A 26942-nucleotide genomic window follows, 5' to 3' on the forward strand; every position below is an offset into this window, starting at 1 on the left:
TTCTACACAGTCACCAATAACGTTTCTGTGCAACATTTGGTGTTCGTTACATTTATTTGGCCTACGGAAAGGAAAACGAGGACAAAACAGCTGCAAATAAAACCAACTTCTCTTTCACAATAGATACTTCAGATGCCGAAGCTGCTACATGTGCTTGGAATATCATGCAGGAGTTTACTTATCCATTTAAATAAGATACATATTTATAGCTGAGCTCGTCTCGCAGCGGACTCGCCTGAGGGAAACGCGGAAGAACTCAGTTGAAGTATTGTTGAGTACAGTGACGACGAGCACACAACCACCGGAGATATTTTGGCCCGAGCAGCGTGTATATAAACGTCTATTATATACACACAGCCACACACACGCGCACCCCAAAAATACCCCCAGCTCGCAGCGGCCGACCTACAGTTGGTCGCAGGGACCGACCGACGGAGCGTGGCACAACCCGGCGAGGTGGCTACGCAAAATTATTGAAGAGCGACCACCGAAAACGAACGCTGACCCTGCCATATGCCTCTGGGAAGGGAGATCCCACCCCAAAACTCCCCTTCCGCCCAGACATGGAGGGAGATCTCCCAGGAAAAAACTGTGACTTTATTCGTAAATGTCGCCTCGACGCACACGGCCACGAGACCTCACTGGTAGCCATGAACATCCTGCCGTTAACGGTGGACATTGGAGGAAGGCCATCTCACCGCAGACCAAGGGCAGGCGGACGCGTTTTAACGATGGAACTGAGGTTTTTTAATGAGGTACTCGTTACTGTCGCTGTCATTCCAAGTGCTGGGGGCGGGGGGGAGACGGACGGGACATGGGATGGGATTCAGACCAGACGGGAGAGGAACGAGAAAGGCTCAGCCCTCGCTTCCACGCCTCCGTGGAAAACCTCACGCAAGGCTGTTTCATCGCGGGCGAGAAAAGCGGGAGGCTCCGTGCGCAGCTGCCGCGCCGGGAATATTTCATAGTGTAGAAAAAGGCTCCAAGTGAAAGGGGAAAAGGACATTGTGTGTTTCAAGGAGCACTAACCTCCGCTGGATTTACTGGCTTCCTCTCTTCTGATGATGAACAGCCCTCATCTTTCCATAACTGCTCACTGCCAGCGCTAGCAAACGACCAGATTTGTGTTATTAAAAGGCTATTTAGGTAATAAATCTCTATGAAAGTCATCTAACCAGCAGGAAGAAAAACATTCCTAAGAAATTATTGCTTCTGGAGTCTGAAATTGCCATTCAAGAACCGCGCAGATCCGACCGGACACTTGCAATAACCCAAGGGTGCCAAATCCACGCTACGCCTTTCCGAGCGGGTAAAGCTGGAGCTTCTCTGCTCTGATGTGAAATATTTCTAGACGTGCAGCTTCCCGACTGCAGCACTCGAGAGTCCGAGCACTAACGGGGGGTCTCGTGTCTGAGGTTTACACGGCACCAGAACTGCAGCGCAAGATGGTAAAATTGATTACAGTCTAGAGCAACCAGAACGAAACCACTCGACCTCAGGCCAACTGCAGGGAAGGTCCAAAGGGATGGAGAACGCGGGATGAATTTGACCATACAGCGATACCGACCGACAAAAAATGATGCTTATTGTCTCCGGGAATAAAATAAAGCCCCTTCAAACTCTCTCTTCCCACAACTTCTGCAACAAACACATCAAATCTTACTGCTTTTACCTTTCAATCGTGACCAAAAAAAAAAAAACCAAACCCATTTCTGCATCAAAAAATAAGGTAAGGGACACGTGCAGAAATAAATCAGTGCCCACTCCACCCTGAGAAGTGCTAGGGCCAGAAATAAAACTCTCTCAAATTCAAGAACAAGCTCTCGGGAGCCCTCACGGCGAGCGGAGTGGATGCCAGCGGTGGTTTCCCGGGCTGGCCGAGGTACAGGAGGAGACACGTTGGCAGGGGCTCCCCCAAGTTAATTCTTCTGGCAATACTACAAACACTTCGGCGCGTTTACAATGGATAATTATTTCCTTCGGCTTTACAGGGGAGTGAAATAGAGCTTCCTGCTACAAGGCAGCGCGCATATTCGTGCGTTACGAACGGTAAGGAAACAGCTCCACAAACAAATTCCAAATAGGGATTTTAACATCCAATTCTTAGAAATGAGGCTATGCCGAATGCTGGCTGGGACAAAATCGGACCTGCCCTGCTTTTGATTGAAACCCTCCGGGTTCCAAACATCCTGCCTCCCTTCCTCACCCTTCCCCTGACTGAGAAAGCTGAATAAACGTGCGGGAGCTCACCCCGAAACGGCTTCGCGTTCCCGCCGCTGGGTGTGGAGCGAGAGGGAGCTTCAGCTTCTCTTTGCGGCCTGACCTCGCTCAGCTCGCTGCTGCTGCTGCGAAAGAAACCTCGGCTTTCGAAGGTGCCACGGGGAGTAACGGCGATTCGAAACCACCCGCATCCAGGAAGCTCGCGGGGAAAAGGCACCGGCCAGAAGATGGAGTTTTTTAAACTTGCAGAAGAACCTTTCCAGAAATAGAGATTAAAATAAGGAGTTACTCGACAGCGTCCGTTTAACCAACAGCGGGGTCTTCAAGGAGCTTTACAAATAAAATATTAAAGCCACTTTAAAATGTCTAACTCAGTGTGTGTTTTATACGAATGCCAGTTATCAGGTGAAATACAACACTCATCTCTGTTATACACGAACATCACCAGAATATATTAAATGTAACTGAGATGATAAGATTCACGGCAGAAGTTCAGTTAAAGTATTTCTGACAACTGATTTCTTCCATAAGGTCTCATATTCTTCAGTAGTATTATTCCCCTGCCTGAACACAGTTCACAGTATGTGTCCTAAATAAAAAAAAAAAAAGAAGATTCACTTTAAAGAAAGAAAGAAAAAGGCTTTCTTGAGACACTTGGAAAAAAAACAAACCAACAAACCCAACTAAGTCCTGTGCGATTACACGTACTTTAGTGCGTGGCGATTTCAGCAGCCTGAAAAAACAACATTGTCACCCGCGACGGCCCAGGACGTGGGCACCCACCGAAAGCCGGCAGCTCAAACCCGCGTGCGCCGCCAGGACTTCGTCGATGACGCTGGCCGAGACTCACGCGTTAGCTTCAGACATACCCACACACACGTTCCTTAAATACATCGACAATTCAAGTAATTTGTTAAGAACTGCTTTTCACTTTGAAATATATACTCTTCTTTTGAATGACTGTATTGCAGCATGGTTTTCCGCATGCGTTTTTAAAGTACTGTAGTACGAGAAGTTGGAGGCAGCAGAAATCTGACAACGAGCTGTGATTTGTCTGGTTTAGCGCACGGATGGACCGCAGCCCGGAGGTCCACGCGAAAAGAGCAAAAAGCATCACAAAGACTTCTTAGGAGACGACAAACGGAAGCTGTGTTTCCAAAGTTTCTTTAAACGGCTGCTGGATCTCTGAGCTTTGGCTGCCCGCGGACTGGGGCGCACCCCTAGCCATCCAAAACAGGATTTTAAATCGGGTTAACGCGACTCTTCCAAGCTCTTCACGGAAAAACGTCTTAGCGCTGCAGCTATGTCCTGAATCGAGGCAGGGGGCACGGAGGTTGCGCCGATGACATTGGGACAGCAGCTCGGAAGAGCTCCAGCCTGCGATTCCTCCAACGTGGGGACCGGAACAGCAACACACGCTAGTGGATTGCATTTTAAGGCCTAAAAACTGTTTCTGACACAGATTTTTATACACCCAGACTATGCCATAAAGTGACGGAGGTAGGCCTTCGGTTTACCTTGTTGTACTGACACCCTGCCTTTACCTTGGCTGCTGCGTTGCCAGCCAGGAGGTTAAAGGATCATTAAAAGTGCAATTAATCAACGACTTCCTTTCCCTAACGAAAGAGAATCCGCATGCCCACCCCCCTCCCCCCCCACGAAGCTGACCCCAGAGACGCCTTTTCTCCACGGCAGCTTCATCCAGAGATGATCAGGTTTAAATGCCAAGAAACCACCCCCCCACCCCGAAGTTCACCAGCACACAAAACTCCCAGCTAAAAATTGTCACAGCGTATTCCAACGACATTCATAAAAATTCAGCACTTGTGATAAAAAAAAAAACCCCAACCTGTCAGTGCTGGTCACCTCTCCCAGTTGCTGCTCCTTCCACCTACAGTTCCCATCAGGCACCCGGCGTCACCCTCTCCCGACACGCAGCAGACTTGGGAGGAGCTGTTGAACAGTATGACTCTCAAAGGATTCACGCCAGTTTCTCAGAAACCGCGGTAATTGCTTTTGCTTTTGGTTTTTTTTTTTTTTCTCCTCGAAAGTAATTGCAAATAAAACTATTCCCTAGTAATTGCACTAGCAAAATCATAAAGTCTAAAATTAACGTTAAAGAACTGTAGCTGTCAGACCAAGAATGTCATGCCGCTGAAAAAAAAAAAGTTGATCAAGATGTCTACGGATTTGATTACACCAGTGGAATCTGAAATGTTCAGACAAAAAATAGCAAGAGACTGTAAGTCGAGATAGCTTCCATTTTCAGTTAGTTTAAAAACAGCCGAAAACTTAATTTTTCTAACTGCTAATTGTATACACGGTGAGTCTCATGCAGATTAATAAAACTTATTCGAAACCTAAATGTATTCTTAATAAAAAAGTGTTCAGAAATGACATTTCTAAGTTGTAGAGAAAGCAATTAGCATCGTAGCTACCTGTTCAAGCCTATATTAAGGACTACAGAATTTCATTTACACTTTTGCAGGAAACTTTTCTTCTGTAATTTTAGCTACAAGTAGTGAAGATCCTAATTTTTTTTTTCCCTGGGGGCGGGGGGGGGGGAGAAAAAAGTCCTTGATCCTGCACCTGCCCTCCCTGGAATGTGGGTGAACAAGCAGCGACGGCCTCACACGGCTGACTCGCTCTCCGGCTCCGCCGCGGCAGCTCCTTTACGCGTGAGCTTCAGCACCGTCGGCTTCTCGGCGCTCGTGCCGTTGCCCTCGGTTGTTTCCGGAGGACCTAGTCCTTTCTGTTCTTCCTTTGGCTCTTCATTGACTTCGGGGTAAATCACCAAGAAGGTAGCTGTCAAAAAACCCAGGAAGGATCCCACTGAAGCCACCATGGGAATGACTCTGACTGTGCCAACCGCATCCACCACACCACCGAGCGCAGAGGCCACCAGGATCTGGGAGATGTAAACCTGACATGACAGAATAGCGCAGTCTATGCCAAATCCTCGCTTTGAATTCCCAGGGCTATGGTGAATGTACTGGAAAAAGACAAGAAACATGCGTTAGGAGGTGAAACAACAGATGAAATCAAATATTCAAACACTAGTATCTTCCTCTGGTTTCTCAGCCATGTGGTCAACTTCACGCCATCCTTGTGCATCATGAAGACTATACAAGTCCAGAGCAACAGCCTCCTTATCACAGAATCCCAGAATGGCAGGGGTTGGAAGGGACCCTCAGAGATTGAGTCCAACCCCCTGCCAGAGCAGGGTCACCCAGAGAAGGCTGCACAGGAACGCGTCCAGGTGGGTTTGGAAGATCTCCAGAGAAGGAGACTCCCCCACCTCTCTGGGCAGCCTGTGCCAGGGCTCTGCCACCCTCAAAGGAAAGAAGATTCTCCTCATGCTGAGATGGAATTTCCTCTGTTCCAGTTTGTGCCCATTGCCCCTTGTCCTGTCACTGGGCACCACTGAGAAGAGTCTGGCCCCATCCTCTGGACACCCGCCCTTTAGATATTGCTCAGCATTGATGAGATCCCCTCTGTCTTCTCTTCTCCAGGCTGAACAGCCCCAGGTCTCTCAGCCTTTCCTCATCAGGGAGGTGCTCCAGTCCCTTGGTCATCTCTGTAGCCCTCCACTGGACTCTCTCCAGTAGTTCCCTGTCCCTCTTGAACTGGGGAGCCCAGAACTGGACCCAGTACTCCAGACAACTACTTATCTACTTATCAAGTGCCTCCTCGTCTTACACCAAGAGGCAGATGTTTACTGGGGCACTCTCAAACACGAACTGGCTCCAAGATTAGGTTTTGTAAAACAAATTTACATGAAACAGTTGGTGGAAATTATTTTTATGATTATAAAAAGGAATCTCCCTCCCAATCCCAATGCAGAAACATGCTAAAATAAATGATCCTCCTCTAATCTGTAATCCAAATGGAACAGTGCTAAAAAGGGGAGAGTAAATCTGTCCTTGTTTCCAGCAGAATCAGTTTGCCTTTCGTCTCCCCGAATTTATAGCCGCATTTCCAGACTCACCTCAACATCTAAGACTGTGAAGAACCTGAGTAATGCTAACATAACATGTCACAAACAGTAGCAATAACTATAAATACTCCAATAATTATTTCATCTCTCTCCATCTACCATATGCACCCAAATCCTTTCACACCTCAGCACAGGGTAAAGCAGCCGTGACCCCACTGAGCCAACTCGATGCTAATACCATCTGACTTAAGCGGCAGCTCTTGCTATTTACTATCAAGGACGAACCTGTGCTTTGGCACACATCCCAGCAAAGCAAGTATCTCAATTAATGGGATTTAATAAATACATTTTGCCACTGTGATCTTCAGAGAAATCACAGGATCGTAGAACCGTTTGGGTTGGAAGGGACCTTAAACACCATCTTGTTCCAATGCCATGGGCAGGGACACCTCCCGCTAGACCAGGTGACAAATGTGAATGCTCTCCCTTGATTAAAATATTCAAAACATTCCACGTACCTGTTTAATATCATGGTATTGTCCCAAAAGCGCGTAGGGGCAGTAGGAGATACTCATAGAGACTATTCCCATAGTGCTGATCATTATCATGGTGACGTAGACGTTGGGGAACATAGCCATCACTGCAGTGCCAAGGGAAAAACCCAGCGTGCCCAGGATGTAGATCACTTTTATACTAAGGTCATAGTTGTCCAAATATTTCTGCAACAAGGCTGCAGAGATGAAGAACAAAACATAAATATCAGTTTACTTGGTGAAGTTTTGGAGGTGGCCATGACGGCTTGATACACTATTGAGGGCGTTCACTGCACATTTGGCTTGTCTTAGCGGCGCAGCTCATTGGGAAAAAGATGTATTTCTACTGCAGAAACCGGGGAACAAATGAGCTCAGAGACTTGCCTAAACCATGCTCCAGGCTTGAGGCAGAACTTTGAGCTTTGAGACTCAAACGCATCATGGTCCACTCATTCCATTCATTAATTTTATCTGTTTATTAACTTTATCAATGCAGGTACACTCTGAGCAGAGAGGAGATTCTGTTTCTAACGCGAGCCCATTTGCTAAACAAAGTGATCAGATAATTGATGTTTATGGCCACATTGCAGTTTGTGTTCAGAAACAAGCTGCCCACCTGAACTTCAACTGGACGTGTCTCAGCAAAGAGGCAGTTCCCACCACACTGATGGGTGCAGACGTGCCTGCACACGCGCTGCAAAAGGCAGAATTTAAGCTTGGCAAAAGCTCTCAATTTCAGAGCCTATATTCCAAACCTAAAATGTCTGCAGTCGGTTTATTTTTTATTAGAAAGCACGCAAGAGACTTTCAGAAATACGTATTTATAATTTTGATTTTAAAAATAGTCTTTGCAAAAGCCCTCTTACATATGCTTGAAACTTCTAACAAGCTTAATTTAATTTCCTGATGACTAGCTAAATGCTGTTCAATATCCTTTGGTATCATTTTGTGCTTTATGCCACTTAACCGATCTGTTCATATTTCCGCCTCTACGTTTGGAGGAATTTTTTAATATTTATTCTTAAAGAAGCCTCTCTCCTTACGACCACGTGAAATGCTTTTCCAAAATATCCTTCGCCCCAAACAAGGCGGTGGATGCTCACAGAAGCAAAACTATTTTTTTCCCTTGCAAATACGTATACGAGGTGTCTGGTTGTGCAGAGTCTCTTACCCGAACAAACGGCAGCAGTAGCAGCATAAATTACCAGTCCCCAGCATCCCATCTGAACTCCAGCATTATAGGCATGTAACTCAGTCGAGTTAGAAGGGGCCTGCAACAAACACAAACGCAAAGCCGTTTTCTTGTAACGAGCACATCTCAGAAACGAGTAACTGGATGCAGGTCTGGCAATGAAACCGTTCTCTCACCTTTGGATCGCCCTGAAAGATGACCTGTCCCATGAAATCCGTGTAGAACACAGCTTCAGCAATGATCGAAAACCAAGTTAAGAGGTGACAGACGCACAGTCTCAGCAGCTCCTTTGGCATCTTTAGCATCGACAACCACAAGAGTCTGACAGTGGTTTCAGTTTCCCCCTCTTCGCTCTCTGTGTCTCCGCTTGAATTTGTCGTCCCACTCTGATTCCTGTGTCTGTACCTCTGTCGCTGCCGCTTCTGCATGTCGTAGATATCGTTCATGCTGCGTGAGGACTTTATCAAGACGATGGCATTGGCCCGGCGAAAGCGATAGCGGTGAGAGCCTATTTTGCCATAGTACGAGAAGGTGTAAGATGGCTGACGGTAGAACATGTGCCTCCGCCTTCGCATGGAGTTTGAAGTACTAGATTGCTTCATGCCTATTCTAGCGTGTCCATTGAGGAACTCTTTTGGTAGAGAGCCATTCACGTTTGGGACTTTATCTTCATTTAAGCGATTATCGAGCAACATTTCTTCCTCTTTCTCATTGTCCCTGAGGAAAGCAGACAGGTGGTTGAGTTTGGACTTCATGATCTCTTGGCTTGTGTTGTGGGGAGTGTTTGGATACGAAGCATCCTGAAAAATGGAGGGTTCGATGTCATGCAGAAAAAGCAGCTCCGATTCAATTTCCAACGTAGCATCGGGCATGTGCAGAACCGAGTCACTCTTGCTTCTTACAATGTTCACCTCAAGGAACTCCATATTGAGATCATGCTCTGACTGAACCTCGTCGTGGAACATAGAGGCTCCATACGGCTCTTCCTCACTAATTACATTCAGTCGATTCAGAGGGGGGAGACTACCGCTTAATTTGACACTGGAAAGTGTGTCTCCTTCGTCATCAATCCTGTCCTGCTGAGGGTTATATTGCTCTTCTTCAATGCTAAAAAGGTGGAGAGCAACGGAGACAGAGAAAATAATGGCTGCAAAGAAGAAAAGGACTTGCTCTTGAGATTTAAAAATACTACCCAAGAAGGTCTGTGTCCAGTCCAGCCCTCCTAACATATAACCGATTGCTCCTCCTAGACCTGCGAAAGAGAAAGACCAAGAGAAAAAACGAGAAGTGAGTTCAGGAAAAATCAATTCAGTCACAACTTGGTCATCAGGAAGACTTGACAGCTGTCAAAAACATAACAACTAACTCCGTACCAGCTGAAAACGCATGGATGTTAAGGGCCATGTCTTGTTCTTCACTGTCCACCACATCCAACAAGTAGGCCCGAATCGGCCCTTCTGTTGCATCAGCGCAAAAGTCCAACACCACAACACCAAGCACCGTGAGAACTATACCAATGGGCTGCTTGTTTGGGACATCGCCAATAGCCAGACCTGAGGAATAAGGGAAGAGGAATCTGAGCATGTCATTCAAAAAGGGAGAACTACTAAGAGCACGCTTAACTCCTTAAGAGAAAGGTGGGCAATGCGCTCACTGGAAACATTCCTTTACAGAGTAAAATGGCAATTTTAACTCATTCACACAGATTCATGGAAGGTCTGGGATGAAAAGTACGTTTTTACATTTGTAAGACTGAAATTTATTTTTCAAAATGTTATTTTTTAAAGTATCTCTTAAACCTTTGAGAGCATTGGGTATTATCTCGTGTTCCTCGCATGCATTTTCCTTCAAATGCTGAAGGCTGTTTTTATAAGACAGCCATGGTGAGAGAGGAGAGCATCCAAAACCGAACTGCCGTACCTCATCTATCAGTCACAAACACAGGTAAGTGCACTGCTGACAGCATTCCTGAACATGTAATGCCTAACACACAATGGTCGCAGCACAACAGGATAACGTGAAATTTAACCCTCTCACCTCTCTCTCTGCTTTTTTCTTAAACATTGATATTTTCTGGATCGCTTTTATAAGCAGAACTTTTAAGGATGAAGCAACATGAAGGTATTTTGCACTGCAAAAACCATCAGTCAGCTCCTGGTGGTAGCATGGCATGAAATGCTTTTTGCCTACAGAGCTGAAAGGCAGCGTTAGTATATAGCTGAGAATTTGTCATGAAATGAACCATTGATAAAAGCATGAATTACTTGAATCAGAGAGATTTTAACATTACACATGCAAGAGACTCATAAAACCATTAGCGTCACTGATGAAAATGAACTGGGGAAAGAGACGAACTGCCTAAGCCAGCAAAATCATCTAAATCTCAAGGTCTATGATTCTTGCACATTCAATCCTCATTTATACCAAGTCCTCTGAATGCTGAAGACGTTTATGTGTGTTCTACGCTCGGCTGAACCTTACAGTGTAAAACACCAACAGTGTCAGCGCTTTCGATTTGTTGGAAACCTGAAGAGTGCATACAGTGGAGAGAACAAGGGAACAAGATCCCCCGGGACACGGCTGTACGACTGTTAAGATTAAAACCCCTCGTTTTTAGTATGCTCTGTGCTCCTTGTTCCCCTCCCGATGACTCCTATTACCAGAGGCCAGGTTATGAAAAAGGCTATGATACAATGACCACCTCAGGTTTTTTGCAGTATCTCCCGTAGCCCCAAATTGAAATTAGGATTGCAAGTAACTGGAGACTAAGGATAGGAAAGCGTGAACAGAAAACGGGAAGAAGACAGACCATGAGAGCATACAGGGTCCATCTAGAAGGAAATCTGGTTACAAACGAGGCCTTTTCCTGCAAACTGCTAGACACCTCCTTTTGCGAGAGACTGGTAAGCAATACCTTTTCTCCATTTCTCCAAGCCGTTGGAGAAGTTTCAAAAAAGTTCAATTAACGAGAGACTAATATTGCTTTATCATATTGTGCATCTCCTCTAAATAGATCAAGTGCTGTCTGATGCTGATGTAAATTGAATGTTAGTGGCAAATCTCTATCTTCTAATATGGAATGGATCTACAGAAGACCACGGAATGGCTCTCACTTCAGTTGAGTTTGCTCCAGGCTCCCTTGGAAGAGGCACAGACGTGTTTATAGCCCTTTTCAAAAGAGGGTATTCATTCAAAATCTACCACATCCCCGTCCCAGGAACGGATGCATAACGAATACAGCTCACTTTCACAGTACATTGCAGTAACTTCTGTGTTTTAAAGAAGTTGCATTGCACTGGAATATCTGGAAAGTAGCACTGGGGTATCTGGAAAGCGCAGGTTTTCTAGAAAGCTACGCAACAGACTGTATTGCCGTGTAACAAAGAATTAGAGAAAAATCAAAGATAATATTTTCTGCCGATTTATTAGAAGGTGAGATACTTCAAAATAAACCTATACACCGCGTATGAGCTTTGCTTGCCAGTATCAATGGCTACTGACCTAAACCACCGTGTGGAAGTAAGAGCTTCCTATCAATTAAAATCTTGTAATAGGGCTGCAGTCTAACATCCTGCGTGCATCTGGACAAGAAGAAGTAAGTCTTGGAGACGCAACTACAAAATACAATTGATACCATACGATAGCAATTCAAATAATTAATATTTACTGCTTTAAATTAAAAAAAACCCAAACAAACCCTAAGTTAACCATCATTCATCTGAACAGTTTATCCACTGCAGCTTCAAGAAAATTGAAAACCATCATATGGCACCCCGATCAGGCTTTAAAAAGCTCACATGCCGAGCCAAGGTAATGTTCCGCTCGTTTCCCTCAATTAGTAAAACTTTTTCACAATAGAGCTGCATCTAACCCCCCAAAAAAAAAGAGAGCCAAGAGGATATTATTAGGTGCTAAGTTCCTTTCATTTGCATCAGTCCAACCATGATGTAAACATTTCCCCAAATGTACTTGCTGTCACCTCTCCTACACTAAATTTACAAAGAGATTGGAGATTGTAGATTAAGTTCGGTAGTAAACTATGTTCAAGGGAGACTATTTTTACCAGCTTTGATGGGGGCTCAGGAAAAATTATTTTCCCACATAGCTTTTGATAAACAAATATTAACTGTGTTCTGGACTTTTTCAATACCAGGTCTAAGAAAAGCACCAGAAAAAGTGAAAAGATAATTTTTGAAATAATGCTGGAAACAGGATGTGTTGCCAGATATGCATTAAAGGGAAAATGGATCACAACAGGAAACATTTCCCTGTGAACAGGTTGCTACAATTTTCCCATGTCAAGGATCGACCAAATTGGTCTCAGCGACTGCAAACATTATGCTGGCAACCACTGTATTAATAAGACTGTATTACCAGTTACAGCTATGATTGCACAACACAGCACAGTGCCGTAACTTTCAAATAAAAACATGCAAGATGGATAGCTCAAATGCAGCGTTGCAGACATTTCTACTGATTTTTAACACTAAACATAAGGTAAAGCAACTGCATATCATTATCTTTACTTCCTAGATAAAAGCCTTACAGCAGTTATGTTAGCAGGAGATACGCGCGGGTGATTTCCCCTTTATTTACCTATAACAGAGCCATTAAGGAAAAGTGCAACTCCAAAGAGGGCACCGATGCAGAGAGCAAGAATAAAAGGCCGCCGGCGGCCCCAGCTGAGCGTGCAGCGGTCACTAGCCGAACCTATAAGCGGAGTGAAGATCAAGCCCAGGATAGGGCTAAGGAACCAAGTGAGGCTGTAGTACTGTTCAGGAAGACCTAAAACAAAGACAAAAAAGATTGAAAGGTTATGCGGTACACACATACAATTTCGCTTTATACATGAAATTTTGTTATACCTTTGAAAACTGTAAACCGATCAGTAATTTACCTACAGCAAATTCCCTACCAAATGGAACATTTCAGTTAAGATTTCTTATCAATGGTTAAAAAAACAGCCAAGGAAAGCACAGATCGTTTAAGTTTCAAATACCTGGCTAATAACAAGCTAACAATAGGTATATTTAAGCTACCGAAATAAAAATAATAAAAAAATAAAAATTATCTAACAGTGGAATCACTAGTCTAGATGAGTTACTACTGTCGAAAAAAATCACACTTTTGCTGAATTTTGCGGAGTCTGCCGAATTTTTTTTTGATGGGGTCTGTTGGTGGGGACGACCCCTGTGAAGAAGTAGCAGCCAAGGTCTGCTGTGTAGAAGCCTGATATCTTTGTTGCATCCTCTATCCATCTGTGGACTATACATCCAAAGACCTTTGGGACGCTTGGAAAGCTGCCTGGTTGTCGGATACACATATCCCCTTCCCAGCAAAACTTTTAACATTCAACAGGAGTTGAACATTACAGCAGTACTGTTCTTCTAATACCACCACCGGATCTAAAGATTTAATGGACAGGGAACGATGGACACAATTTGACTGTCATATGAAACGTCCCATTTCTAAGCACAAAAATGTTTACTTCTAAAATTGAACAACCGACAACAAAAGAAAAAGCAATTATTCATTAAGCTTCAGCGAGCAGCTAAAAAGGCTTGGTTATCTCTAAGCATCTTTGCTTTTTTTTCAGAACTGAGGTGACTATTCACAGGATCAAATGAAAGAAAAATCGGATTTATTATGTACGATTTAACTAGGAGAAAAAACTTGTTACAAAGGATGATTTCTGGAGAAGGAAAGCAAGCCCCAAAGCCCTGCTCTCCACCTCTCCAGCACGGAGAGCAATGGCCTGCAGATGGCAGACTGGCCCAGAAGAGCAGCTCCGCTGGAGCCCTTTGAGGTCCGTCTCCCTCCCAGTTTATCAGCACAGGTCAGGTAACCACTTTTGACACGTTTCTTAGCAAAGCATTAAAAACAAAACAATCAATTTCTTGCAGTCCAACTGATGCCAAGACTGCAAAACTCAATGCCTTCACCCTAGGAAGGAAAACCATTTATTATTCAAAATCCCATTCTGTGAGTGTGAGTAGTATGTGACCTTTGCTGCTGAGATCAACCTGTACCTTGTGCTCCCAGGGCAGCCCGCTGAGGCATCCATTTTGAAGCAGGATTATACCAATCCCTGCCCAAAATAGCCTACGCTGCAAATTTGGAAGTCTAATCTCCTGTTTGAAGTGCCATCAAATCTTAGCTAACGATGCTGACTTCTTCCACGAGATAAACCACATTTTCCCGAGACTGGTGCCCTCCGCAGTGATGCAGAAATATTCTAGGAAAAGAAGACATTTTTTGCCCACAACTCACTATAAATAACCAAATTCACCATTAGGATTCCAAATCCAGGTCTGAAGCAGATCTATGTGATTTGACTCAACTTCGGCTAATGAACAAGTTAACGGTGACAAGTTAACAGTGACAATGGCCTTGACGAGTACAGAGTTATTGGAAGAGGCTTGCCTCTTCTGAGACTGCCCAACCTGTGTTTTGGGACCACACATGCCCATGAGCACCCTGCCCACAAGGGAAAGCATCGTGTTTTAGCCATCCTTCCTTGCTACGAACCTGTACCTGAGGCCAACACTCCGCATGGGCACTTACCCTACAACTACTGACTCCTTTCGCGGCAGGTTTTAGATGTCTAGGAAAGGGTTGCGTTTGTACGGATCACGGTTCAAACCCCTACCTCTTACGTAGCTTTTCCAACTGTTTGGCGATGTCTTGGCTGACACTAAAGTTTTAGCCGGGGAGCACATTAAGTTTAAAGCTCTTGTTCAAGAAGCTGTGGTTGTTAGCACCATTCCTCCACACCTCAACATTCATTTGCACCACTCAGCTTCTCTTAATGAGTGCTACCCTAAGCAAAGGTGCAAGTCAGCAAGCCAGTAATCCAAATAAAAGTGCTGAGAAAACCTCCACCTCCCTGTGGTTTAACCATCCTTTTTAACTTTACCGAGTTCAACAGCCTTCCCAAGCGAGGAGGTTCAGGCACCTGTGTTTAACTGGCACCTCACCCGCTCCAGGATGGTTACGCGTATCACTGCCGGAGCTGGCATACAGATGGGGGGGGGTCTGCTTCAAAAGAAATTAATGACGGGAAAGAGGAAAACATTTAGTTCAGGGCAAGCAAATCTAAATGGTAGGCAGGTTGTGATTCATTTAGGGTGAACGATTTTTCTGCAGGACACGGAAGAAACAGCGATGTGTAAAACAGTCATGCCATTTTGCCTCCGCAGAGCCATCCCGTTGAGCCGCAGAGGTTGCTATTGTGTGATGCCAACTCACTGCAGTGAGACTGGTTTACACAAAGTTAGAAGCTGTAGCTTAACTAGCGCCACTGATCTTTGTTGTAGCGATCACCAACAGCTGATATAATTTGATGTCATACCGCTGCAAGAGGGCCGTATGTTGAGAACAGACGTTTGTTTTCTGAATTATGTTGTGACTTGTGAATGATGAGCTGGGACATCTCCATCGAGCTCCTCCATCAGTCAACACTTGAGACATGGGGAAGGTTTTGCAATAAATCATACAGTTGCTTTAAATAAACACAGGGGATGAAGGCTAGCAAGAGCTTCATTACTAGCGTTACAAGAATCATCCTATCTCATATGAATAAACAACCTTAAATAGATAGATATAAGTAAACTGGATACAATTAAGAGACTCTCTTTTAATATTCCAACATCCATTGAGACAACCAACTCATTTTAATGGAGACCAAGAGCAGAAAACAAGGAAAGGCTAACACAGCAGGGATAAGCAATGGGAGTGTATATCCAGGGACACCGGGGGCTTGCACAGCTCACCGTCCCTCTGTCCTTGTGGCCACCACTTTGTCTCTAATCTACAACGGCACTTCTCAGTGGCGTATAAAAATTTTAACAAAAAAAGTTCTGGAAGCACTTAATCCATTCAAAATGATGACTTCTGCAGAGAATTAAAACCTGTTTACAAATATTTTTCCTTCAACTGTAAAAACTGCACATTTCTAAATCGGAAAGATAGGTATTTTTTTATGCTTTATAGCCACACTTAACCAACTGTCATAAAAATATCCTAAGGTTATTAAAAAACAAAGTGATTTTTACTGCCAGCACGACTTTGACTTCAGTACACTCAAGGTCAACTCTGGATGTAATAACTCGCAATCAGATTAAGGTCTGCATTCTGGTTTGATTTTACAAGCCAGTAAAAGGAAGGATAAAAAGGGTTTTTTACCCAACCTCTGTTACATGCCTACAATCAGGGAGCCTTATCTTTCCATGTCTGAGTCAGAGGAGAGAGACTCAAATGCTTTCTTGAGAAGGCTTTATATTCACGGATTGAAAAGGGTGATCTTCCTAACATCGAAGTATTATAAATAAAAGCCTAAATCCAAATATTTACATTGAAAATGGCTTACTTTGAAAAAGACACGAATCTCAATGGTTTCAGAGCGGAGCTCGGGATGGAGCTTTTATGGAAGGGTAAAAAGGACACTTGAAAACCCATGAACATTATGTTTGGAGATCCTGCTTTAGACAAACCACTTTGACTTTTTTTTATTGAACTACTCTTTAGAGGTCAAAATATCTATCTTTAGAAAAAGAGGCCACGATAAAAATCTATACAAGAATTAATAGCCCCATGCCAAGAAAAATGGAAGAATTTCTAAAAAGCTTTCAGTGCTCCTCCAAGTAAACAGGAAAGGGATAACTTTCAAGCGAAACACGAGCAATTCCCACAGATTGTATAATGGTAGGAACCATCAACACCAGCACAACCTGCTGCTTCTCTTGCTGGAGAAGTCATGCTATAGGACTACTTCCGTAACCTAAGTGCCAGGGCTCTTATAAATTGCATTCCCAGTGTAAGCTAGCAGTTTATAAAATCATCATACGTGTTTTATATACAGTTACGCAGAATTCAAAATAGTTATAATTTATTAAGTGAAGTGTATGACTTTTCTTTATCATAAGTATGTAAACAGTGATATCGTCACATTAGAATTTAGTTGGTTACTCAAGTGGAAAACTACTGAGTGGGGTTAGAGAGGATTCCCGGTGGGAAGCTGGTACACGTGCAAGTCAAAATAAAACAGCACAGGAAAAATTCGTTTGCTGGTGGGAGAATTCCCTCCTGAACCTGTCTGACAGACAGCAGACTCCTCACCTGAACAGTGTATGGGCAGGCAAACTGAGCAATTGTTTCAGCAATGGGTAGTAAAGTTAGTTACCCAAAGCCTCCTTTTGCATTTGCTTGCTATATCTTAAAGTTGAGATGTGTTATTGATAAGCCGTAGTCTACCAAGTGAACCAAAACGCTGCGAGACAACAGCTCTGGTGCCTAGAAGAGCCTTCTCTCCCTGTAGAGATTCAGTTGTCACCTCTGATGACTGCGCTGTTGGTGTAAAGTCAGGCTTTGGTAAAGCTCACAGCCATGGTCTACCATGGGTCTTCCAGGAGAGAGCTTTCCAAGGCACTGAGCACTACCTCCACTGTCCCAGGAAGCAAGACTTCAGAACATGTTCTTCACAAAATTCATGCCTCATATTGCAGAATCTACAGGTGCTTTATCATTGCAACAGTAGGTTTGCTTTAGCGCTAGACATATTGATATAAATGATAAAGTTTCAGACAGACAAGGACAACTCCAACCCCAAAATACTTTTTTCCCTTAAAAGAGGCTATTCTGGTTTTAGTATCTTGAATGTCTGCATACGTGATATGCATATTTAGGTTGGCGTGCAGGATTTGGCAGTAGAAGCAAAATAAATAGAAGACTGAAAATGGAAATAGTGTGTATATGTGTGTGTATATATATATAAAAAACTTCCAAAAGTTTGATGCCTCGCAACAAGAATGAGCTCCAATAATAAAACTTCATAGAAATTATGTCTGCGAAGGGCACCATGCAGTCAGGGAAGATAATTACATAGCCTAATGGCTCCTTTCTCCGTATATATATGCTGCTATACCTACACAACTTGACCATGTTTTAAAATGGGAAGACAGTTAAGAAGGCATCCCAGCCAGGACAGGATGAAAATGAGCAGAAACGATGAGATAAAGGGAGTATTTTGACACCAAGAAGTTCCTTTTGATACCCCCATCTAGTGGCAAGGACTCAGACACAGCACGTATTTTAAATCATCTTGGCTACGGCGATGTGCCCGGCCAGCAGCCCTGCAGCATCCAGTCTCTGATGTGCAGAACAGACGTACGGATGCCGGCTTTGACTAGATTTCAAGGCAGTACCGCACAGCAAGCTTGTCATCCACATGACTGCCTCGCCACAACCTCTTACTGCCAAACGTAAAATGTCCCAACCACCGAGAGCTGCCATACCCACCTGGAACAGGCTACAACTAGGCTGGGACCGATTTCGTATGGCCAAGAGAAGTATTGCGCAGCAAACGCTTTACCAGAAGCTGCTCGGACTCGCATGCGGACTTGAAGGCCAAAGCAGCTGCGTCCTATTACCAGTTTAATTCTGTTCTTTTATTTTGTCTGTAATTTTCCACCGCCGTGCTTGCCTTGCCAGGTAGCAGCTCTAACAGCGAACCGCCATCCGCCAACTTGGAGAAGTAACCTGGTGGCCTCTTGGGGGAGGAATAATAACTGGAGGATTATTATTTAGCCTTTTACTGACAGCTAATCTGAGGAAACACCGAGGAGGGAAAAAACATATCGGATAAACAAGGTTAGTATTTGTGCCGTGAACTGAATGTGGAGCAGGTCACAAGGCAGACTCAGAAGTCTCATACAAATCAGTGAGAAAAAGAGCAAAACACAACAACAGCTTCTGTTAGCGGCGACGACTGCCACTGAGACCCTTGTAATATGGCATTTCCCAGCCAGCTACAAACAAACAGGACACTGGCTTCTAGTAAATAAGGGTTTGTTTTTTCCCAGACAAAAAAAGTGCCCAACAATAGTGGGACCAGCGCTGCTCACGGTTCACAGGAAATGCTCACTGTGTCACCATCAGCCGAAGGGCTGCGTGAGGTCACGAGTTACATGGAAGAAAGATTAAGCCACATGCAGCAGTTTCTATTCAAAACCTCTTTTTGATAAGTTCTATTGGGGGAAAAATAGTTCTTTATAAGCTTAACAATAAGATCTGATATGGGAATAGGATGCTAAGCTCCTATTTTCGTTTGTCAGAAATCATCACCTAGAGACTTGTTTATACTCTTAAAGTAAACACCATACAAATTTCTGAACTAACAGAAGAAGCTGTCATGCCCTGCAAATACTTTGTATGCTGCAATTTCATCCCTGTATAAAACACTGCGTGCTGCTAAAAATGTTTTGCATCGATCTGTTTAAAATGCACTGCTTATACAAGCTGCTTTGTTTAGACTATGCTTTTAAAGACTGTAGCAAGCAAAACCAATGCTTGTCAAAAAGCCGTGAAAAAGTTAGGACCCCGGTATCTGCTCTTCATCTTGGTACAACAGAATCACAGAAACCACCGCAAACTCAAGCATTTTCGCTTTGCTGTGTCTATATGAGGAATCGGGATTTCAGAATGCAGCTGCACGCGTTTCATAAATGCACCCCGATATCCACTCCCTTATATTTAAAATAAAAATACAGAGTTGCCCCACATTTGGGTCCCCAAGAGAAACTGCAAACAAGGCTGCTTGCCTATTTTGACAGCTGTATCACCATGAAACTTCAACCACAAATCCTTTTGCTTCTTGCTATCTCCCCTCAGATTTTAGGACTTCCAACGGCTTAGAGCTCCTGCGGGACTCCCAGCTGCCAAAAAACCCAAACCTGAGCCAATATATGTTGAACCAATGCGCTGGAATAGACTTGACTGGTGATCTGAGTACTCTTGGAGTACAGTCAGCACTTGTACATTGAGTTTATTCCACCCGTGAGAAACCACCTTCCTAACTTCTGGATTGAAATAGGAACTCTGACTAAGAGGGAAGGGATATGAAAAAGCACAGGAATTTCTCCTGGTGCCCATTACCATGATTTGAGTAGCTTCCAAATGTGGGAGCGCGAGCTTTTAAGAAGGAAATCATTTTAAGTACTACTTGACATCAGGGTGTGATACCATCTGAGACGAGAGAGCCTCTAATTTGCATCCCTAATGCTACAGTATCTTACGGCTGCTGGTGCGAGAAGAAATGCCGCCCTATACTGCACTTCATTTTTATGTGAAAATTTGGCTCTTCATTAAATTAAGCCTTCCCAGGCTGTATGATAAGACAACACTTGCTCAAGCCGTGTGCTTGTTCAGAAGCCGCTCTTAACAAGCTGCAAACTGCACAACAATACTGGAGGAAAATTATACTGACCAGTTTATACTGACCAGTATGTGCGATCATGTTGATTGCAGGCACGCAGGTGGAAGAGCTCAGAAGAAAATCGGTACCATGAGGTTTTTAATTGCTGCTAGGCTTTCTACATAAAAATGATCGCCTATCAAGTTGTCAGGCATCTTTATTCCCTCAGTGTCTCAGGAATGACCTATTGCAATAAACACCACATAAAATAGGAGCGATATCAAAACTGCGGCTTAAATCTTCCCAGTGGTAAAATTCACATCCTGAAATTCTTCTTGTGCCTGTCAAATAAGAGCTCTTCTGCTTAGCCTGCAACATTCACAAGCTGTCAGCACGTTATATACATCTCATAGGCAGGAGGACGTGCACTCTGCAATGTGAACATACTTTTCTGGAATACAAACTATTACCCAGTTGCAAAAGGTCTATCCTTTTCTTCCCCCCCCCCATTTAGCTCTCGTCAGCAGTGATGTCTGCACAACGGCTGGGAGCGCTGGACTCTCACTCAGCCATTGCTCTGGATGATACGGAGTGAGGATAAAGCTGTCCCTTCAAATCAGTTGCGGGACACGAGAATGGAAGGAAAAAAGCACGATTCCCCCATTTCGATGGGGTAATTAGCAATGAGGGGAGCGATAATCAGTAGAACAAATAATTAATAGGAATATTACAAGGGCGTAAAAAGCACGGTACTTCAAAGGACTGACATCCAAGGGCAAAATGTAGAAAATTCTTTCCAAAGCTACCTGCAGAAGTCAGCTGCAGCCCACAATGAATGCATCGGGAAAGATCCACAGGAGCAAGGAGACACTTTGCACGGCAGAGGGCTGGAGCGCTGTCTGTCTGCCTCTTCCAGGACGGGGATCCGCTGCCTGCACTGCTGTGACATCCAAAACTTTCACAGCTGATTCCTGCCTTTAAAAGGCACCTACATTTCTGCTCTAGTCACTCCCTGTCTTAAGGACAAGATTACAGATGAAAGCTGGATCTAGATTTGTGATATATGAACAAATAATTAATAGGAATGTTAAAAGGATGAAATTAGGTTAGAGATGCTGCAAAACCTGTCCAACGTTTCCTTAAAACTTGGATTTCAGATTTTAAATTTCCTTAGCAGTTGGCTGCAAACAAGCCACACTTTTACAGCAGAAACACATTCCAAAAATTTGGAAACTATTACAACTACTACAGGCCATGCCTACAACTAGACTAGAGCCACCCATTTTGAAAGAACAACTACTAAAGTGGTAGTAAAACAATGCTCTTGCCCTCCAACAGCTTCAGTACAGAAATATCAGCACAGCGTTTCGTGTACAGAGTGCTGGAGGTGTTTCTAAGCTGCAGCAGAGTAATATCTCTTTCTGGCAAAGCTATTCTGCCTTTTGGTACGGCGATAGCTTTTGAAATTATCCATGCAATAGCATGCCAGCAGCAACCATGTTGGGTTAAAGAACACTTCTGAAAAAGGGAATTAAGGAAATATGCGACAGGCCTCTTAAAGGATTTCATCATCCAGTTTTCCCATTTTCTGTCTCGGCTCAATTATTGCTTCTCAACCTCCTACAACTGTCCTCCCCTTCTCATATTTGGCAACCGTGGGAGTCATCAGTGTTTCATTAAGCTCTGCTGCTATACTGCCATTCTGCCAAAGTTGTAGAAAGGTTTATGTGGCTTCCCTGACAATTTCTAGTTTATAACCCAGTTTTACGGTGCTGTGTCAGGAAAGAGAAGCATATGTTAAGAGAAGTGAGCCAAAGGTACGCGCAGAAGGGGGAGAGGGGAAGCAAAAGCCTTAGAGCAGCTGAGGCATCGGGGGAAGAACACAAGCGCCGATCTACAGGCAGGCAAATATGGTTTTCCTTCTAGCGCGATCACAAATGCTGTCAAGTCAAGCTTTTAAAGCTTTAATTATTTAAAGTTTCTAACCCTCCTACTAACCTACTTCCACAGGAGTAACTTGGAGTAATTCAGGTAGAACATTATTTCTAGTTTACTGCCCTTCTAGCAATTCAGCTTTCTACTTCTGTATCCGATATATCAAGCAATTGCTAATAGACAAATATGTCAATATTGGCCACTCCTGCTGGAATCAAAGGCGACGCATATGACATGCTCTGCTTAAGGAGAGACCAAAGAATCAGTTCCTGTTGCAGATTTTTTTACTATAGTAAAAATGCTTAGCAATTCCTATAGGTTGCACAAAACTGTATCCTCACCCAAACTACAGTATTTATTTTTGCCGGGGTACATTCAGACCAGGGAGAAGCGCCAGGTTTACTTAAGCCAGAAGCCAAACCTTTTACACTCAACACTGAGAGTGCCAAACAAGCTTTCTCCATGCTGCAGCAGGTAATGAAGATCCAGAGAGGGCAAGGAAAGGCAACATTGCCAAGAGCTCCCATCGACTGCTGAAACTGAGTCACTCGAGTTTTCTAGATCATCTGTGCCGTCCTTTTTGGCTCTTGGGACACTTGTTTTCAACTTTTCTTCCTCTCTCACTTATTAAGCAAAATTTAGAAATACATCACTTTGACACTAATAATAAATTTGGATCATGGTGCTTAGCGAGCTGAAATTGAATATAGATTAAATCTGACGCAAATTCCAGTGTGCCGAACCAGCAGTAATAAAAAAAAAAAATCCTTTTAACCTCCACTAAAGAGCAGTTTTAGGGACGTAACAAAGGTGTTTACATCAAATAAAAAGCTGTTCTTTTTATTTGATGTACGTGAACGTTCTTCACGGTCCCAGAAAAACGTAGGTAGTGTTCAGCTAGACATATATATTGGTATAACTACCCGAGGCTAACTTCACAATGTCAGTGTATTTATTCCCAGGCTGTGAACGCTGTCTCCTGTTGCTGGCCAGTTTAGCAAGCTGCAGATACAGAAAGGCTCAAAGGTCACACGCAGCTACGCTCGCATCCATTTCCCATCACTCACGGGCGTCTAAATGTACGCCAGACACGTATCTGAACGCAGCAATCAATAAATTGTTTTGCCACACTAATCCTTCCCTCGCCTTGACGGGATGTAATTAAAATGCATCAGCTGTACATGATGCCCCACTTCGACTCCCTGCATTACGCAATGCTGCAGCACTTCGCTCCGTCTCCCCGCGAGATTAGACATCAATTACACTGACATGTGTTGCCTGAAGATACGCAGCATCCCAGTTTATCCAAAGCTCAATAGGGTTTTTCGTCACCACTTCCAGAATATTGGCAAATTTATAAACAAAGGCAGTTTGGCTCAAATGCACTTTAAAATTCCCAAACTCAAGAGGCTCTCACATATACAATAGAAAGTCTTTCAGCACCAACTCGCAAGCCTGTTCTGTTAATCAACAGTGGAGCTTTTGTTGCAGCGATTAACACATTAATACTCCGGAATATGGCCATCTACTTACACAGCTGAAGCAAATCCTAACCAAAACCTGGCGTTAACACCTATTTTTTCCTCCAAGTAGAGCTAAACCTGAACTGTCAACTCTGAACTCCATGTTCAACCCTGACTGAACTGACCCCCTCCCACCCCCTAAAAAAATCTGGGAAGCGAACAACTTTCCTGTTCTGCTTAAGAATAAGTTTTCAATTAAAATCATACTTGCTTAATGGGGACCTATTCAATATGGGGGTGCACAGCAGCATCACGAGGCAGCAGTAGGTGCAGCCTGAGCCCTTGCTTGGGTGCTCTGGTCCTGTGCTGCTCTGCGGGACGAGGATTTTGTGCCTAAGGGAAGCTTTGACAACCCTTCTGCACTGCTCTAACTGGACCTCAAGGGGAGGCAGAAGCATGATTAACATAATTAAGCAAAGGCAAGATGAAGAGCATGGCCAACACATCCCAAGTTTAATGAGACTCACTCAAGGTTAAGACTTAAAATACCATCGTAGCCAACACTGGGCTAGAAGGCATCACCCAGGTATTAAATTCCCATTCACTGCAGCAAAAGTTTACTCCCGATGTGCCTGTTCTACCCCACCAAGCCCTAGGAAACCATAAAGGATGTGGTTGATGCTGCCAAACAAATGACTGGCAGATAACTTAGCCCAGCATGGCATCTGGTCAGCGTACCCAGGAACAGAACTTGAAAAAGGAAAGCAAACAGACTCGAAGGTAGCCAAAAAATATCTGTTGTCGAGCAGGCAGCCAGGCAGAGTATGGTCAGCATAACATTTCCGCCCTTGAATTGCAAGCAGCAAAAAACCCAGTTCATTTCCAGCCTCAAATTGTGTGTATTAGCAAGTGCACAGCTCAGTACAACGCAAGGAGCTTGTCTTTGCACATTGATAAAACTCATCCTCCTCTTCCTCAATTTTTAGTCTTGACTACACGCTTGGAAGCCACGTGAAAACAGTGACTCGAGAAGGTGTTTTTTGGTCTATTGCCCCTGCAGATACCGTCTGAGAACCTTCATCTTCCCAGGGATTACTGACCAGACAGTTGGTCTTGACAGCCGGGCTCACATTTGCATAGTCTTTTATAGGGTTAGTAACTGGTGCAGGCAGCTCCTTCTGTAATTACCCTAGCTGACCTAAAGTAAAATAAATATAATAACTAATAAACATTATAGGTACCTCATATAAACTTCATATTCCAAAAGCCATTCTCCCAGCTAGAAATGCCCAAACTATTCGGGGAGGTGGGGGAAGAGCTGAATCGATCCTACCAATGCTCCTTAGGCCATTCATGTCATGCACTCTCAAAGTGCTTTACTCCCCTTCTTTTCCATAGGGAAAGCCTCCCAAAAAGCCAGCATTCCCACAACAGGCTTACAAAAAGTGTATTGTTAATTGTTACTACACTGCAAAAGCAATTCTGGCCTTCCTAAACTTGTTAGGACTATAGGTTTGTTTATGATAGGAATAAACAACTCGGCCTGTGATCATTTCTGTCACAACTGTGCCATTAGGAAGCCACACCAGCTAAAAGTCAGCAAAGAACAGTAACACCGCATTCACTTTTAAATTATTTGCTATTTTAAAAGTGTTGCTGAATTACACATAAATAAACGCGCCGATTCTTCTAACTTATTATTCATTGTCTACTTAAAAAAAAACCACCGAGGAATTTTGAAAATAACTCATACTAAGCTCCTCAAGAGAAGCTGCATTCCTCTACGCAGTTGCCTTTATTAAGGTTAATTCCTCATGTGGCTATATCAAGTGAAACATAAATCCTATTAGTGCTTTTCCTATTCGCTTCGACAAATGAAGTGCGGGTTGTAGTTTGCAGGCATGGTTTTCCACGTAGACCATTGCTCCAGGAAAAACACTGCAGTTCTCCGGTTGTTTTAACAATCTCTAGATGCACAAGTATCAGTGACGGGACTATCAAACAGAGAATTTTAATCCTCCCCCTCCCCCCAAAAAAGTGGTTTTCCTCTATAGCTATTCATGCCACCACCTGCCTGCCTTGTGGGTAAAGCATTACAGAAAACCATCCTCCCGGATGAAATCATGGGGGCTGATTAAAAAGACGGTGTTGGTGTTTATGTAGCCTGCCTCAAACTTTCCAACTTTCCTCCACGCCGTCTTCTATAAACTTGTGTGTTTTGGCTTCAACTTTAACTTACATGAAACACGTTCTACACGTGTACCAGAGAGATTTAAAAGCAGAGCTGCTTTCATATTGCAGCCTTCTAAACTCCAGCTATATTAAAAACTGGTTCTTAAGTATTTTCGGCTTGCAGGGTTTTAAGACAAAGTTGCACACACAGGAAATTTTGGTAACTAGAGGAGAACTTAACCCCCGAGTCTCAGCCACGCTCCAGCTAACTTACTGCGTCCCGGAGGAGTGGCATATAAATAAAACTTATACTACTTGCATTTCTGCATGAAGGATAAGGAGATCCATGGAGTCGCTTTGCACCAAATAACCAGAGTTGATAGTTTGGAATGAAATGAAATCACACAAGATGAAAAAGACTTCTTACCCCAGACTCTTTTAGATGCAATCCTTACTTGCACGTGTTACGTTTCACAATCAGTGAGGCTGTGCGTGGAAGGATAAATTTACCAATAAAATCTAAAGTTAAACAAGTGGAGCACACCAGCAACTAAATCAGTAAACACTTCCTTCCCAAATGTGCAAATTGTGAGAATTAGGCCCTAATGGGGACAAAGTAGAACAGAACTCTCTTCCAAACAACCAGACAAATGTTTTTATCATATTGTGAAAAGCAGTTTTACTTTACATCACTCTGCTTGTACCCTTTTTCTTGCCATTTGAACTTATAATGGAATGGAACGAGTTACATATATATATATATATATATATGAGTTACAAGTGTAGTCAGCAATGCAGCATTATTCAGTCATCCAACAAAGGAAACCTAAAGAATTTTTAAGATTGAAACCTAAATAATTTTCAAGGTGGAATTTGGCAATCCTTTCATATCTGACAGACAGAAAGTTGTACCAAACCTGCCTCCTGAAGGTTACAGCTTCAAACCATTTGAAAACTTATTTTAAACACGTTTGCCATGTCAACAGGGTAGGAATCCTTAGCGCAGAAAAATAACCTTCCCTGTCATTTATCTCCGTAACCTCTCGCACCCGCTGACTGCTATCCAAACCGACGGAGCCCCTGGCACAAGACTGATGAGCCATGACTTTGACCACCTCAGAGGAGGAGGGAGCACTTGTTAAGATTACTCCCTAATTAAATTACAGAGAAAGAGTCCCCCTCAGCTTTTTAACTGGTTACGTCATCTTATTTTCCCACTCCGTCCTCGAATATCCTGAAAGCTTCCCCCCCACTGTTTTACTGCGTGTCGGAATCTGGGGGGACCCAGCAAATCGCTAGG

The 26942-nt window shown here is 43.6% G+C and overlaps 1 protein-coding gene across 3 annotated transcripts in view; it reads right to left on the minus strand.

Annotated features, from left to right (window-relative positions):
• Positions 1–1449: 1449 nt before the first annotated feature.
• Positions 1450–26942, minus strand: part of SLC45A4 (solute carrier family 45 member 4) — an 87132-nt gene continuing 61639 nt past the window's right edge. For all 3 annotated transcript variants that reach the window (XM_063327615.1, XM_063327617.1, XM_063327616.1), the window contains exons 3-8: positions 12479–12667; positions 9256–9435; positions 8059–9134; positions 7862–7961; positions 6676–6887; positions 1450–5212 (exon numbers count right to left, since the gene is read on the minus strand). In XM_063327615.1, the coding sequence (XP_063183685.1) occupies positions 4850–5212; positions 6676–6887; positions 7862–7961; positions 8059–9134; positions 9256–9435; positions 12479–12667 (2120 nt within the window). In that variant the 3' untranslated portion in view covers positions 1450–4849. The remainder of the gene's footprint in view (positions 5213–6675; positions 6888–7861; positions 7962–8058; positions 9135–9255; positions 9436–12478; positions 12668–26942) is intronic.

The sequence above is a fragment of the Chroicocephalus ridibundus genome, chromosome 2 (genome assembly GCF_963924245.1).
Source record: "Chroicocephalus ridibundus chromosome 2, bChrRid1.1, whole genome shotgun sequence".
In the NCBI taxonomy this organism is placed as follows: Eukaryota; Metazoa; Chordata; class Aves; order Charadriiformes; family Laridae; genus Chroicocephalus; species Chroicocephalus ridibundus.